Source organism: Oreochromis niloticus, linkage group LG8, assembly GCF_001858045.2.
Source record: "Oreochromis niloticus isolate F11D_XX linkage group LG8, O_niloticus_UMD_NMBU, whole genome shotgun sequence".
Taxonomy (NCBI): domain Eukaryota; kingdom Metazoa; phylum Chordata; class Actinopteri; order Cichliformes; family Cichlidae; genus Oreochromis; species Oreochromis niloticus.
This window is the reverse complement of record NC_031973.2, coordinates 7,784,851-7,801,089: the sequence shown is the minus strand read 5'-3', so window position 1 is coordinate 7,801,089 and position 16,239 is coordinate 7,784,851. Positions and strand designations below refer to the sequence as shown.

General features: G+C 39.3%; 1 protein-coding gene across 1 annotated transcript in view; it reads right to left on the bottom strand.

The window, feature by feature from the left end:
* The window catches only part of cox10 (cytochrome c oxidase assembly factor heme A:farnesyltransferase COX10), a 36,224-nt gene extending 23,317 nt beyond the window's left edge, over positions 1 to 12,907 (bottom strand). Inside the window, exons 1-4 of the mRNA XM_005458183.4 lie at positions 12,755 to 12,907; positions 11,221 to 11,363; positions 10,639 to 11,035; positions 8,220 to 8,344 (exon numbers count right to left, since the gene is read on the bottom strand). Of these exons, the coding sequence (XP_005458240.1) occupies positions 8,220 to 8,344; positions 10,639 to 11,035; positions 11,221 to 11,363; positions 12,755 to 12,785 (696 nt within the window). The 5' untranslated portion in view covers positions 12,786 to 12,907. The remainder of the gene's footprint in view (positions 1 to 8,219; positions 8,345 to 10,638; positions 11,036 to 11,220; positions 11,364 to 12,754) is intronic.
* Between the last annotated feature and the right edge of the window lie 3,332 nt (positions 12,908 to 16,239).

The following is a 16,239-nucleotide window of genomic DNA, read 5'->3' as shown; positions in this document are numbered from 1 at the left end:
GTGTGATTTTGAGATATTTTTATATATTTAAGTATAGCCCATGGCAAGAGTGGTCTAATAACATGTCTAGCAAATATCTTAAAATTACATTTAAAAAAAATTCCCCAATCATTATACCCAGCAGGCAGTTGGACAATGTATCAGTTGAAATCCTGGTATTACAACAGCATACAGCCCTTCTGACACACAGACTCTGTGTCCAGTTATGTTGGCTACAGCGATCCTCCCAAAGAAAATGCAAGAATGTACTGGGTTATAAAGGACAAGAGGACAACTTTAGTTTGTTCTAAAGTTTATAACTGCCTGATAGTTTTTATTTAGGGACTCATATCTACTGACTTTACACAACTACAGTAATTTGTCTGACTGCTTTCTGAACACTACAATAGCGGGACTATGCACAGAAAAGAGCTACATGCTCTGCAAAATACTTCCAAGGTGGATGCAATTATAGATTAGGAGCCAGCATTTTAAACTTACCCATTGAGTGAATACACTGTAATAATTGCATTTTTTTATGCTGAGGTTATCTGAATTTAACTAAGTGCAATTTCAGGACTTTAACCAGGACCAGCTTGAAAATATTAAATCAGAGTAGTTCAAAAACTCAGATTACATTATGGATTACATTAGATATACCACAAAGCAAGACTTAATATGTATAATGCAAGGGAAATTCCTGGTTTGATTCAGATCACATTACAGGTGACAGCATACCAATCTGACATCCAAAGCTTTTGATAAACATGATTAAAAAGATGACTGCCACTTCAAACAAAACACAGATGCTAGCTACAGAATAAGACTGCATGTAAGAACGCGTTTGAAATAGAGGACTGTGTTGGAGTTCTTTCAAAGTTAAAAGCATGCGCTTCTGCTTGTTATGGAGGGTTAAAATGATGACGCTTCATTGTGTAAACAGATTATTTAGAATCAATTCCTGTTATTCTGCTGATTAAAAGGTACATTTAGAAACATGAAAAGGGTCAGAATAAGCTCTCACCACTGTCATATTACCTATTTATTTATATTTTGATAGTAAAACAGGAAATAGGTGCAGCCATTTCTCAAAACATCTGAAAACTTGCATGGAAATACAGTATGTAAGGTAAAACAGAGTGTGATGTATGACCGTGTTTTCAATACAGTTTAAACTCTCATAATTTCTTTAAGCAGCCTTCAGGAACAGTTCTCTAGACTTCTTGAAGGACATTCAAAGCTCTTCTTTGGATGATGGCTGCCTTTAACTCCATAATGAGAGGTCTGGCAAAGGTGGAGGCCTATCAACGACTGATGGTGTTTTTATATCCGGTTCAGTTTTTACTGCACTGGCAGTGAGACTACCATGCTGAAGCTGTTGTCAGGCAGACACTTTCCAGATGGTACTGCACAGCAGATCAAAATGATTGTACTTTTCTGCACTGAGAATTCCATTAATTTTGACAAGATTCCCAACACCACTGCAATGCAGCTCCAAACCATGACAGAGCCTCTACTATGTGTTACACATGGCTACTGTGCCTCTACAGACCTCTTTTGTAGATGTAGATGACAATTTGAACCAAAAATCTCAAATTTGGAATAATCATTTCATAAGATATGTTGCCATTGATTTTCAAGCCAGTTCTCATGTAATAGATCAACTGATGGGACAGATTCATCCCGCAGGTCCTGTGTCAGGATTTCTTTCTTCAAATGCAGTTCATCTAGTGCTCTGGGAATTACCTTGCTTGTGCAAAAAAGTACTATTTTATGCTGGTCAGACTGCGTTATCCTCTAAAATTGGTCAGGTACAAGGATGGACTAAAATGAGCAGCAAATGTCCAAAGAAAATTTCTGGAAGAACTTCAGAAAGACAACAACGACAAATGCCAAGAAAGTCTGGCTCCTTGGAAGGAAAATATAAAGAAATGAGGTGTGGCTCAAAACCTTTAACCAGTATTGTATTTTAAAAATTTTAGGAAAAAGCAAACCAAACACACCGCTACATGGAAATGGAAATAGACTGGAATTTATATAGTTTTCTTTTAGCCTTTCTGACCAACTCAAAGTGATTTAGACCGTATTTAACCACATATTCATACACAGCTGTATTATATACACTGGTAACACATGATTCACTGCACAGCCTGTGACTGTGTTCAGTCATGCACCAATCTACTCTAAAAGGGCTGGCCAAGATGCATCGAGAAGGAAGCATGCAGCGAGGGTAAATAATGCATGCCTACACAGGACATGAGAGAAGGATGTAGCTTCAAGTGTGTGCAGTGGATGGGCAGGGGGCTTGTGGGGGCTCGCTTGTGCGTGCCAGCCTCAGACAGCTCACCACAGAGCAGACGCGCAGAAACGAAAACTCTGTGCCTTCTTAACAAAGACAGAAATGACACCAGTCAGCCGCAGAGAAAGCCAGCTTGAATTTTCATCAAAACAAACACACAAAGTGACGATGCTGCCAAAATAGCTGAGCAGTAATTATTTGACAGTAAAAGGCCATATCGGGTTATATTATTTACACTGCCGGGGACTTCAGACCACCCCTCGGTATTTTAGGCTCTAGCCTCAAACTCTCATCTGACCCAATTATCCAATTAGCTGAAGTAGTGGCCAGACTAGAAGCCGATGACAGCTGGAACACCTGCAGTTGCTGCTCTCGGTGTGGGGTCCAGGAGTTACGTGACCCCGGCAATAAGCATATTTTAACTAATCTGAGCTACAGTGTAAACACCACAGACACTCTGCTCAAGAGGAAGCTGCACACAAACCTTTAACTTTAACTGGAAGGTCAAACAATTACATCCCTTTGCTCTCGGACCACACTGTAAGACAGACATGACAACATTAAGCCTTTTGACTGTGGCAGGAAACTCTAGACGACGAAATGCCATTGTTACGTGACTTCCAGAGCTTACACCCTTCCGTCAGTTTCCTAAATACAGTAACATCTTAAAAAGAAACCACAACATTTCAGTTTGCCCTACGGGCACTTCCAAGTGGGACAAAAACCAGCCTTGCTTTTGATAGCTCAACTGAAGCTCTCTCTGCCTCTCGCAAACGCCAAAGCATTTCTTTCTCCCTCGAGGCACTTTCCTCCTTTCCTCAAGGTGGTTCAACAACTCTGTGGTCATACTGCTGTGCCTCTTCAGATGCTGAACATTAAGAGATTAGGGCGGAGTGGTAGAATCCATCGGAAGTGATCTTCACAAGAGTTTTTATCTGCTTTGATTTGTCTGTCAAGCTTTTGTTTGATTTACTTTTTGTATATTAAAAAAGTGCTTTGATCACACCTAACCACACTATTAGTGAAGCCCCAGTATTTTTAAGATGAAAAGATTTTTTTTAAAAGTCAGGAGATCAGAAGATGGGATGTTTGTCTTCTCCATTCCTTGATTTTCTGGATTATCAAAAACAAATGCATAACCAAGGTGTTGAGCTCAACTGCAGCCAGGTGAGGTTACGTCTTAGAAAGAGGTGTAAAGTATGACCACAGTGACAGTGCAGCTGGCAATTATATAACAAACAACATCCCGGCTGCTTCTGTGCGTATAATTACATTCTCCTCCAAACAAAGCAAAACAAACAACAACTGTTGGATTGTCTGTAGAATGCCACATACTTTTTATACCAGCCGAGCCGAGGGAAACAAACACAAACCACACTAAACAGGTTTGCTTTTCTGACAGTGTTTCTTCTTTTAAATCACCTTTTAAGGTTTCCGCTTGCATGACTTTCAACCTACTTCAAAGTCAACTTCCCTTCAAGACAGGTGGTTAATTTGTCTGAAAAAATAAGCTCATCTCAAACTCCTTCCAATTAAGACTATGATGACATGCAAAATGTGCCCACAGAGAACAAGGGATAAAGAAGGAGAATGAATCCAACTTGTGTGAGGGATCCGGCTCACATACCAGCATCTAGCCACAAAAAAGGATGTCTTGGGCTCAAAGTAAACACTGATGGATTTCAGGCTTAAATACTCAAGGCCATTTGTGAAAACAGAGAGGAGTAATATTGCCACCGGGATCTCCTTACACGACATTGTGTATTTATCTTCAAAAACCATGTGAAGCATTCCCAAAATACTATACGTTCTTGCACGTGACACTTTTACCCACATTAATAAAGCAAAATGAACTGGGAAATCTGTTACGACATTTATATCAGCCCCTTTCACATTCCTGAATTCAAGAGTTATCAGTTTAAATAAACAATTATTTTGTGTTTTTGTAAGTGTATGCTGCAGGAAAAATATACTATACGTCTAGAGTTTTAACAGAATATTTGACTATTTGGCCAATTAGATTGATGGGTAGGAATTCAGCTTTCTGTTGTGAGATCAGTTTATCATAAGGGAATGTTACAGGCAGTCAGAAGCAGTGTTTTCCATTCAAAATAAAGGACAAAAAGGGAGTACCTGCTATGTGTTGCGGAAGTAAATACAAGGAATGCACATTCAAGGTCATGCTGAAACAGCTGAAAACCACAATAAAAGCAATTACCTGGAATGCATGACACTTCTGAGACAGTTTGATCCTTCCATACAGCGATATACACCCCACACCTCTCATCTATCAGTCAGAAGCCACTCAGTAGGGAATCCTAGGAAGGAAGGACTGCAGCCACCTGAACCTGTGCAGCCATCAAGCTTACAAGAGGTATTCTTGCTCCACTCACTGAACATAGTGCTTGACAATTTTCCCTGTCATCCTTGAATGCATCTCTACACCCTCTACATCTCTGCAAACCTGTAGTAATGGGACTAAGGACTGTAACATTATGCAGGAAATCAATGATCTCACTCAAGCAGTGGCACACAAAGACACAGGGATCAACTACAGTGATGCCACTGTTTTTGATCATCAGGTTCTTGTGTGAAGTTAACCAGACAAAAGTCCCTGAGCCACCTTTTGAATATACATGAATAGTAAGTCAGTTGTTCTTTGGAGTCAAAGGAGCTCAAAAGGAGATTGAAAACAGAATGATCTCTGAACTTGAAAAGCATTTTCATGGTGTGAATAATGAATAGGCCTGAATGTTTAATGTACGCTAACTGGTAGCTTCATTAGTGGCCTGTTCATCTGCTTGTTAACGTGAATATGTAATCAGCCAATTTCACAGTAGCAACCCAATGCACTTAGTTCAAACTAAGCATGAGAACGAAGGAGATGAGGGACTTTGAAAGTGGTATAGTTGTTGATGCACAGATACAGTAACAGTAACTCAAATAACCCCTGACACAAGCAAGAAGATAAGAGCAGCAAGAAGAAGAGGCTACAGGAGCAGAATGCCACAAAGGGTGCTACTTCAATAATCAGTAAGTCAATAAGAAAAAGAAAACTGAAGCTACAATTGCCACAAGCTCAGCAGAAGTAAGGAAAAACATCGCCTGGTCTGATGAGCCTTTCTGCTACAATAGTCAGTGGTTCATACTGGCAGTGTATAGTGCATATTTATATTTTCTTGGCACACAAATGAGGATTGTGTAAATGCCATCGCCTGCCTGACTATTGCTGGTGACCATGTCCTTCCCTTTATCTTATGATGGCAGTTTCCAGCAGTATGATATGTCATGTCACAAAGCTCAAATCATCCCAGCTGAAAGATCTGCAGCAGCTGTGTGATGCTATCAGGTCAACAGGCGTCCAAATCTCTGGGAAAAGTTTTCAGCACCTTGTTGAATCTGTGCCACAAAGAATTCAGGGAGTTCTGAATACAAAAGACTTTGAGTGCCTTGAGGTCCTACCTGAACATTAAGCCAACCAGAGATATGGCTGTGGTGTCAACGTAGAATGAGAAAAAAGTGACTCATTCAGTAAAAGTAAATGACAGATTTTGCAGATCCGCGTGAATTTGGATCCAACTGCATTTTCTCGGGTCTAGGGTTTAAAAATGACAATACTAGGCTGCTCCTCAAAATTGTGACTTTTATTCTTTGCTCTTCCATTTTTTTTTACAATAGAAACCTTAATTATATGTATTTTCAGGTCTTAACACACATTTATTCAATTTGCAAGTAGATCGAGGCACTGAAAGGCAAATACCGCAGTTTCAGTGAAATATGAAGCCAAGTTGTATCCAGGCCGAGTTAGTGGAGTAAATGAAGATTGACAGGACGGATGTCAAGGAGGGCAAACAAATACAGGGACTCGCGTGGCACGAACAGTGGCTGCCGCCTCTTGCATCACTCAACGCTATGAATGTCTAGGAGCTCAGGCCTGGGCTCAACTATTTGGCGTGGAAAGAGGGAGACATTTTTCAAATACCTCAAGGATATTTACACACCTGCTTAGTGTGAGGTGTACCGAGGAGTCAGTTCTGTTTCAGAGACAATACGATTTTAACCCTAGCAATGGACTGATTGACTCTATTCAGGCCCTGGTCCCAGCAACAAAACCGTGTAAACATCTGCACATTCATATTCATAGACGTCTGCACCTAAATGGCACAATGCAAGTTTACGTTCAAGATGATCAGTGTTATTACAAACTCGTTGACTTCCTGGCATTTCACTGTTGCAAAACAGTTAACACATGACTGAATCAGACTGCTAGGAAGCCAGGGTGGGGGTAGAGGAGTCTGTTTCAAGGCCATGAACCTGCAGTGTAATCAAGGTCTTTGTCAAATTATAGGCCAAGAACACCACTAACCACAGTTCAATCTAGGGCTGAAGAAGAGGTCACCCATTATGTGAATATTATTAAGTCAGAAAGAATTCCGATGTACAACATCAACATTAGAGAGCAAGAGAAGGCCCTACTTACTCTAGGCATTCTAAGTGTCTAAGTACACTAGCTCCCCTTTGTTTAAACCTTCAAAAAAGCTTTCAGCATGGAACTAATAATAGCATTACAGTTAGCTCAATGCATTTTTGAGATGCGTAGCTAAACAGGAATGTAGGCTGGGTAAATAAGGGGATGTGCTGGTCCGTTTAGCATTTTTTGGAACATCTCTTAAAACAACTTAAAAAGAAAACGGTGGATGTGGGTCTCGGTCAACAGGCACATTCATGTTTTCATAACATGTCTACAAAAAAACTATATTACACAACTTCAAGGCCAACGAATATCAGGCCAGTTCTGAGACGGGTCACTTTTGTTCCAAAAGGAAATTGGTACTAAAAATCAAAGTGTTCAAGACCACAAACATCTGCAATGTTTACTGCGATTGTTGAAGCAGTTAAAACAGTCCATGTGTTTAATATTACTTGCTTTCTGGGACTTCTGTATTTGCAGGAAATTTAGCTGAGATTAACACAGGAGTAACTGCTGCTTGTTAAACTGCATCCTCAATGACAATTTATTGACAAGTTGTTGATTAAAATTCACTGCCAAACTATGAAAGCTGATACAAAGTTTGTTTAAGCTCAAATTATTTTAATGCATATATGGTAGGGCTGCACGATTTTGCATAAAATGAGAATCGCGATTTTTTTGCTTAGAATTGAGATCACGATTCTCTCACGATTTTCTTTTCCAATATAAATATTTATTGCACTTATTAACTGCACATCAACTTTGTAACAGTTGAAACTGAACATAAAAACAATAAATGCCTCACATTTTGTGGTTGCCGCAAAATGTTGTACTGCTTGAAATTCCGTCTCCACCGTTGCTCGACACTGCGTGTATAGAGCAGGTAGTGAAACAATAGAAAAATAGTTGCGTTTGTCTAGGGTGTTGATCATTTTCCTAAATCCCTCGTTTTGCACAGTGTTGATATATCTTTGGTCAGGTGATAAGTAATAGCCTCCGTAATTTCTTTGTGCCTGCGGGAGTTCGACGTGGAAGCGCTGTATAAGGTTCCCGTTATTGATGTTTGGGTGGTTGACCGGGACGAATTTTCTCCTGTCACTTTCTCGTCATCCCTGACGTGTTCTCCGTTGTTTTTTCCCTGCCAATTTGAGCATCACGGCACAGCTTCTGTGTGGTATAAGGCTCCGCCCTTGTCATTTGTTGAGCAGGAATAGTGAGCGCTTGTTTTCTTGCAGATTACGTCCCGGATCAAAATGTGGTACAATCGTCGTCGTCTTTTTTTTTCCTTTTTTTTTTAAAAATCGTTGTCTTTTGGAAATGAGATCGCACATAAGTATGAATCGAGATCGCGATTTTCTAACGATTAATCGTGCAGCCCTAATATATGGTGACTAGAATTTCTTAGTTTGTGTAAAAACCACATGCTAATATGTACGAAGGTATATATAGGTTTGAAAGAAGACAACAAACCTGGTTAATTGAATTGGCAGCACAAGAGGCAAGGCCTGTTCCCAAAGATGACACAAAAAACATGACTGGATCAAAGGGCACCGGAGCCATTGCAAAGCCAGCAGCTGCAGTTGTAACCACCAGAGCTGAAATAATAAAAGTGAAAAAAAGAAAAGAAAAAACATAATCCATTATAGTTTCTTTGAGTATTATCTCCCCAAAATAATAGGTAAAACATTTAATATCCCTAGAAGTTTGATTCAGTGTAAACAAAAAGAAAGCAGATAGTAGGACAAGAGAAACTGCAACACATTAGATTTCACCTTAGGCCCCTTTTCATGCACTTTATCTAAAAACTAATAGAATGACTTTACGTTCTTGTATTAAAACTACTGACTTCCAATTGCTCCAAAGTTCCACTTGAATATGTAAAGTGATGGATTTATTGTTATAACCCATTGCGATACAGAGGGAAATGAATTACAGTGAATCTCATGAAGACTATCAGTCCCACTGACTCACTCACTGAATGACTGGCATGAATCCCTGTTTATCATATTACTAAGCACAACAACATAGTCATGTCTATTAGAGATGGACCGATCCGATATTACGTATCGGTATCGGTCCGATACTGACCTAAATTACTGGATCGGATATCGGTGAGAAATTAAAAATGTAATCCGATCCATTAAATATATTAAAAAAAAACACCTCACAAAACTTGCGACACGGCGTAACTCGCCTCATAACCGTAGCATGTCGGAGCAGTGCGCTCACGTGATAGAGCAGCTGTGTGTATTTGTAGCCTGGCTACCAAACCAGCATTTCATCTCCGAGGAAGTTATCCCAGAGAGAAGTAAAGCAAGTGTGTGTAAGTTCATCTCTGAATGTTTGTAAAGCATTCCCATGTTAAGCTTAACAACCGATATATGGAGCGACTGCCTCTCTCTCTCCTGCCGCTACTTCATGAAACTGCTTAATGATCAGCTGATCGGCTTTTCTGTTGCGAGTCCGTCTCTCTTCTTTGTTTTTGGCCCACTTTGCACCAGAAAGAGGAAACCAGCGGCTGAACAACAGCAGCACCTTTAAGCTTGATAAGCTGTTGTTAGAATTTATTTAATATTACTTTCTACACCAGGATCCTTTTCTACGTAGCTGACGGCTGGTAACTGTGCAGGGGCGGATCTAGCAAAGTTTAGCCAGGGGGGCCGATAGGGCATGAACAGGGAAAAGGGGGCACAAAGACATACTTTTCTTTCTTATTCTCATTTAAAATATCTAGCTTTTAATAAATAATTATCTGAATCTTACACCCAAAGTTTTAATCTGATGTAAAATATATAGAAGTCTATTACTGTATATAGTAACTGTTAAGTCTAATATACCCTAGTAAGCTATAGTACTTTTTCCTTTGGGAAGATACCACATGTGCAGTTTGCAATTCTGTTGAAGAAAGATGTTGAATCTATTTAATCATTCTTGAAAAATAAATTAATTCTTTGCATTTTTTTTCCACCCTGCATCAAATTAAAGTTGATTACGTCGATTAAGCATCATGAGGTGGAGGGTGGGGGGTGGTTCCCTATTTTTTTTTTGCTGGGAGTTTGCAACCCTATTAGTTAGGTTGCTTAATATTTCTGCTAAGTACTCTTTAAAATACCAGAATAGGGAGGATGGAGTAGGTTTAAGTTAGGTTTTAAGTTAGGTAAGGTTTATTAGATTGATCAGTGTTGCTGAACTATGAAATATTTTGGGTGCAGTGTATTTTTTTTTACATACAGGTATAACAGAATAGCTTTAGTGTTGTTGTTTATTTAAACTTGAGGATGAACTTATACAAAATGCAGCAAGATATTAAAAAAACAGTTTTATTGATTAAAAAACACACTGTATCGGATTCATATCGGTATCGGCAGATATCCAAATTTATGATATCGGTATCGGACATAAAGAAGTGGTATCGTGCCATCTCTAATGTCTATGTGCACATTTAACCCATCCACAGTAATCTTGTACATTTTTCTATTCATTTGACTGGTGTTCTTTACTTACTCAATTTTTACACAATGTCAGTGATTCTGTATGCATGTCGGGTAAATGTTTGCATGTTATTTCCTTTAGTTCATCATCAATTCTAGCTTTGCACAATTCACAGTAAATAATCCCTTTATCTTCTTATACTGGGCCTTGGTGGAGCCAGTCAAACCATTTTAGTTCAGCTTTCTCCTGATTGGCTGCCCCTATCAAACAGAAGGTCTCAAAACCAGATAGGTGAGGTTGCTGTGCTCAAAACCAGAGTTGTGTGCCTGAGATGACTACATAAAAATATCCCTCCCCCTAATATGAATCCAACAGCTTTTTAAAGCTTTTAGAACAGCCTAAAGATTGAGTCAACTAATATTGTAATAATAAAATATATAAGTGTTGAATACTCTACCTGTTAGTTTAATTTTTGAAAGTCTTGCGTAGATATCCGGTAAGTCAGCCCTATCAACCTTCAGCTGCTTCCACTGTCTATCTAGACGTGCCTGTCTTTCTTCTTCTGTCTCAACCTGGACATGTGGAGGCTCATCTGGAGTTCCAGTCATATGGGAAACGGAAACATTCTGCGCTGCTGCATTTTCTGCAGTGGACTTCAAGATGGAGAGTTTATCTTGAGGCTTATGGGTTGCATCCTCTGCCTGTGGGCCAGCGTCTGTAGCTGCAGGATTGATGGTTGGTACTCGCTCCACTTGCCTTTCAACGCTGTCATCTCTCTCATCCACAATAGTCAGGACAGGTGCTTGTTTGGGGATGGCTCGCTGGTGAAGCTCACTCGTGTTCTTTGAAACATACTGGGGGGAAAAAAACAAAAGCAATGAGACTCATTGGATAAACATTTTCTAATGGCAAAAAAGAGGCAAAAGAAGAAACTCTGCTAGCCTCTCAATACTGGGATAAATCAGCATTAATGATAAGCAAAAATGTTTAATAATTGATTTCACAAGATACAAGATGTTCGAAGACGACAAGATGATACCTGACGTTTGAGGAAGTTAAAATGTTGATACGTCAGCCAGTTTGAAGGATCTCTTCTGTGCAACTGAATAAGGCTGCGAGCAATCTGGTTACATCGAGGGACATTTCGAGCTAGTTTCTGTTTCACACTTACACCAACAAAACCTACAAGAAACGCAAGACATTAAAATTATTAAAAGTCACAGTTTGGTTAGATTTTCTTGGTCATTAAAAACTAAAACATGCTTTAATCAAAATATTTCCTACATTTGTTGCCCAGATACATGTTGCTGCTCATTTCAGCATTTTAGTATCCAAGAGAACACCACAGTCAGTTTACTATTGGACAATCCCATTGCTCTTACTTGAAAATTTAAATTGAGGGTAACCAGCTAGCCCTTCCCACCTCATATGTCTTTCTCTGGCAAGATAACCTGCTCAGTGTGGTGGTGATCTTTGTCATTCAGCTACCTGTGGTCATATTCGCTTGTCTGGTGGCTGTAAAGATAAGCTCTGCTGCAAGCTGTAGGACCACTAAATAGCATTTGCAGCAGGCAGAGACCTGGTTTATATGTTTAACCAAGGCTGCAGAGCAGAAAACAACCTTGTTGCTACATGCAGTTCAAGAAAGTGGATTTGGAAATTAGCTGGGAAACTGCTTAACTGCTACTTATTTTTTTACTATTTGTTTTAAGAAAGGATGGGTGTTCATCTTTTTGTGCTCACACCCTACTGCCACAAATACTGTGAGAAATGCTAGAAACCATGAGGAAAACGCATATTTACTCTATGGACAGGGGGGAAAATGACAATATAAAATGAATGGATGGACAGATAGATAAAATAAAACACAATCAGCAGCCTTTGACCTGGTTTTCATACCACTGATGCAATGCCACAACTCAGAGCTACAAATATTTCGTTATGCTACTAGACTTCCTAAAAATTAATCCGACCTTAGTGAACACTTTCACTCTTTTCCACTTCTTCACTACGCAATCACGTATTGTATTGAAATTAACTAAAACAAACGGGATGTGTAGTCTCATATACTTCTCTGTCAGTCTAATCGTTTCACTACATATTGTGATGTTTGTGACTTTTATTACATATTATTTTCATACACATACAAAAGACGACACACAGCTCGAACACAGCAAATCCTACTGTGGATAAAACGTTAACCTAAATTGCTGTTGACAGTGTCCTTAGACCGACCTGTGAAGCATCGAAGTTATGTTTAAATCCAATACTGACTCTTCTCTAGGGTAAACTTTCAGGATTTTGACACCGCAGGTGCAATAATAGCCACAGTCGCTATTTAGCCTTTTTTCCCTTTGCAGATGCGACCGACTTCTGCCTGGGGCGCATACTCTCCATAAACAAGGTCAATGCTAGCCTATTGCCTACAGCTCAGATGCATCTAGTTAGCTATATGCTAAGCTAGTGAGCTAGCTTATGCCTTAGCATCAAGAGCTGATATAAACCGCCGCAGATTAAAATGGCGCTGAAAATAACGTCCCTTTGAACCAGATACAAATTTTATTGCATGTTACCTGACAGCCTGCTACATGGTGTTTTATACATGATCTCGAATCATAAAACCGGTTCCCGTTACGACCCCTTCACATGCAGCGAGCCGCCATTTTGACCTCCTTAGATAAAAACAAGTACTTCCGGGGGACGAGATGTTAAACAGGGAAGTGAGATTGGACGAACCGCAGGCATGTAAGAGGTTAGTATTAAGACAGCAACAACCTCACCTAAAACTGGTGTAGTTATTATAACAAATAATTTTTAACATATATTAGTTGTAACATATTTTTAAACTCAGGCTGAAATATATATATAGATATAAATATATGAATAAAGAGAGCAAAACATCCCATTGATATTCTGACACCTGCATTACTTAAGCAAGTTTCATGTCATGGGCGATTCTAGGTTCAAACTTCTTGTCGGGCTCAGCTTCCAGTCATAATGTCATGCATGCAGTGCCTTGTAATCAATATCAGTGAAATATTCTGCTTGCAAATGTAATCAACTCTTTTAATATTTTGCAAAGCTCAATTCAGTTGAATACATATCACAATGTTACCCTCAAAGCCAACCTAATTAGTTGGATGACCTCTTTTAGTGTCTAAGAATAATTCAGAATGAACAATCAGACGTTTCAATCTAATCTCCACGTTTTATGGTGGAGCCTTTGGTTATCAATCCTGCAAAGGCTCAGTCATTAAAGAAGTATAAAGAAATAACTATTTAGAAAAAACAGCTCACATGCACATTATTTCAGTCTCTTAATCACATAGAGGCAGTCCACCAAATCATCAAGCACATAAAAAGTAGCTTTATTCAGACACTAGAAAATCACCCTGCCACTCCATAAATCTGTACACAAAGCAAACTAGTAATAGAGTTTTATCATATTGAAGTTTTTGCATTCATACTCACCCTCTTTTTATTCTGCAGACTCAGCACAGAGCATCATGTACCCCAATTTCACTAGTGGATAATAGATTTGTAGTTGTTACATTGTCACATTATGTAGGTTTAGGCAAATAGAAAGGCATGTTATCCAAAAACTTAACATAATGTGCTGTGGAAACTGAAATAGGAAGAACAGACCGAGGTATGCTAGGTCTTACAAAGTAATGAATCCAGATCTGAAACTTGGGGGTCTTGTTTAAAATGATGGAATTATAAACGGGAAAAAGTACCATCAGATTTTGAATCCCGATGAACAACACCATGTGGCAAGTGTCTGAGTGGCAATGACTTATTTTTTGTCAGCATGATATTGATCCCAAACTCAGTGCCAATGCAGTAAAACCATATCTGGAAACACACTGGGGAATACTATTAGTCATGGATTGGCCTCCCCAGTACCCAGATCTGAGTGGTGTTGAAGCAGTGTGGAATCATCATGACAGAAAACGGAACAAAAAAACTTTAAAAAACTTAAAAAACTGCTAAATGTACTCTTCGCTGCCCTCATTTTTCAGATTGGCTTTAGTCAATACTTTTTAATAAAACAGTTTTAATCACAGAGGAGGACACTGATTGGTCAGCTGATTGTAGAGCTCATATTCAATGTAAAGAAAAAACATTCATTGTTGCTTAACAGTTGTGCACTATAAGTAGTTGTGAACTATACAAGACTGGGTCATTATTTGGGGTACATCGACTCATCTGACAAGCATGTTTTCTGTTATGAATGGCCTTGATGCGAGTATTCTTTACAGTTGCTATATTGGTGAAGGACTGAAATCCTACTGCAATCCAAACTAAGCATCCAATTCTCCTGATTCATCCCAATCATTTCACTGTACGGCCAACTCCTCTTTCCCTCCTAAGATTATACAGTGTAATCTTCATGCACCATCAAGATGCAATGGCTGATAAATGCCAACAATACACACAAGGCCATTCAAGTACCAGCATGAGAGCACCTTTATTACGGGATATAACCGTTATGTTCTGTTCTTCAATATTTCCTTCCACAATGACCCATCCTGCAGCTTTACATTTGGTTTCGTTGTGAGGGGTGAAGACGAGGTTATTGCTTGATATTATGGCCTATAATTTACATCTAGGTACAGTTATACAACTCTAGTTTTCCATGCCCGCTTTATAAGAACACAGATGCTTTAGGTATAGAGCTACCGAGTTTATGGCAAAGCAGGGCACTGCATCCAAATTCAATCTTTGGAGCAGCAATGTCACAGATGCCACCAGTGAATAGCGTTATTAATAGAATATAAGGGACTAATATTAACAAATAGGCAAGCAAGACAAACTGCTCTTCTGGACTGGAACTGAATAATATTTTTCATTGCACCTGAGAATATTAAAGATCCATCAGTTAGTACAAACTCACAGATACAAGGGAGTAACTGCCAAGGAGCCAGCTCGCCTAGCCTTCTGCCTAATCATTAGTCTGGCAGCTAAATTTGGCATTTCTTAAAGGTAAATACAGGCTTTGCTTTAAGATACTAAAAAAAGAGACTGATAAGGTTTTATAAAACTTTGGATGTTGTTCTCTTAAAGGCGGGAAGCTCCACTTGTTTAGATAATTGCACAGTGCACTCCAGTGAGTAAAGACAAAGCTAATCATGCTTTTAACACCTTCTGTCCATAAGGCAGACCAAAAGACAGGATCTTAAGAACAGATGGACAAAGTGGAGTAGAATAGTCCTGAAACAATAGGTTTCTAAGGGTTTTTTCAACCTACTGGGGACTTTCAAAGGATTTCTACTGTTATTCTAGCCCTGATGGTGGTCTCAGTATGAGGGCTTTTGTCATGGTGCTTTCACTGCTTTTTGAAAAAAAAGAATGAAGTGGCTGTAAACACCTTCTCCAGGGAGAAACAAGAAAACAAAAAGAGTCAAGGCTTGCATTGTCAGGGTGACATAGTTTGTCAGAGTGCAGGCTGATGTCAGCCAGAGAACATTAGGCTTCAAAGAAAGTACTACACCCACTGCAACAGGGTTTAGTCCTGCAATGCTATGCAGACTATAATTCCTGATTGAATCAGCTGCAATTACAGCTTTTAGGCTCTGACCTTTTAGGCCAGGGATAGAGTACAATTCAGCCCCTCACCTACATGGAAGGAAAACAATTTGGAGTCATCTATTAACTTTGTTTGGCTGGTGTCTGATCATCTGCAGCCAGAAACATTAAAAATGCTATGGTGGTTGCACTACTGTAAGGGTAAAGAACACAGGATATGCTTTCAATACTTACGAACATGAAAATTGACAGATTAATTGGAAAAAAGAAAATTAATAGGCATTACTAACAAAGGGCCAGTTGCTCCTTACAAATAGGCCTGCTGGGAAAAAAATGTGGCCCTGGTTTTACATGTTTCACACTGGCGCACGCACTGACCACATATAATGAAACACTCTCCTCCCAAGCCTCAATAAATGGCCTAGTCCAATAACAGAGGTCTCCCAGACCTGTCATCACCTCAGTTCATCTGCTTGGATTTATAAGCACTGTCCCAGAGGTTTTAGTGCCATCACTAATCCCACAGGAA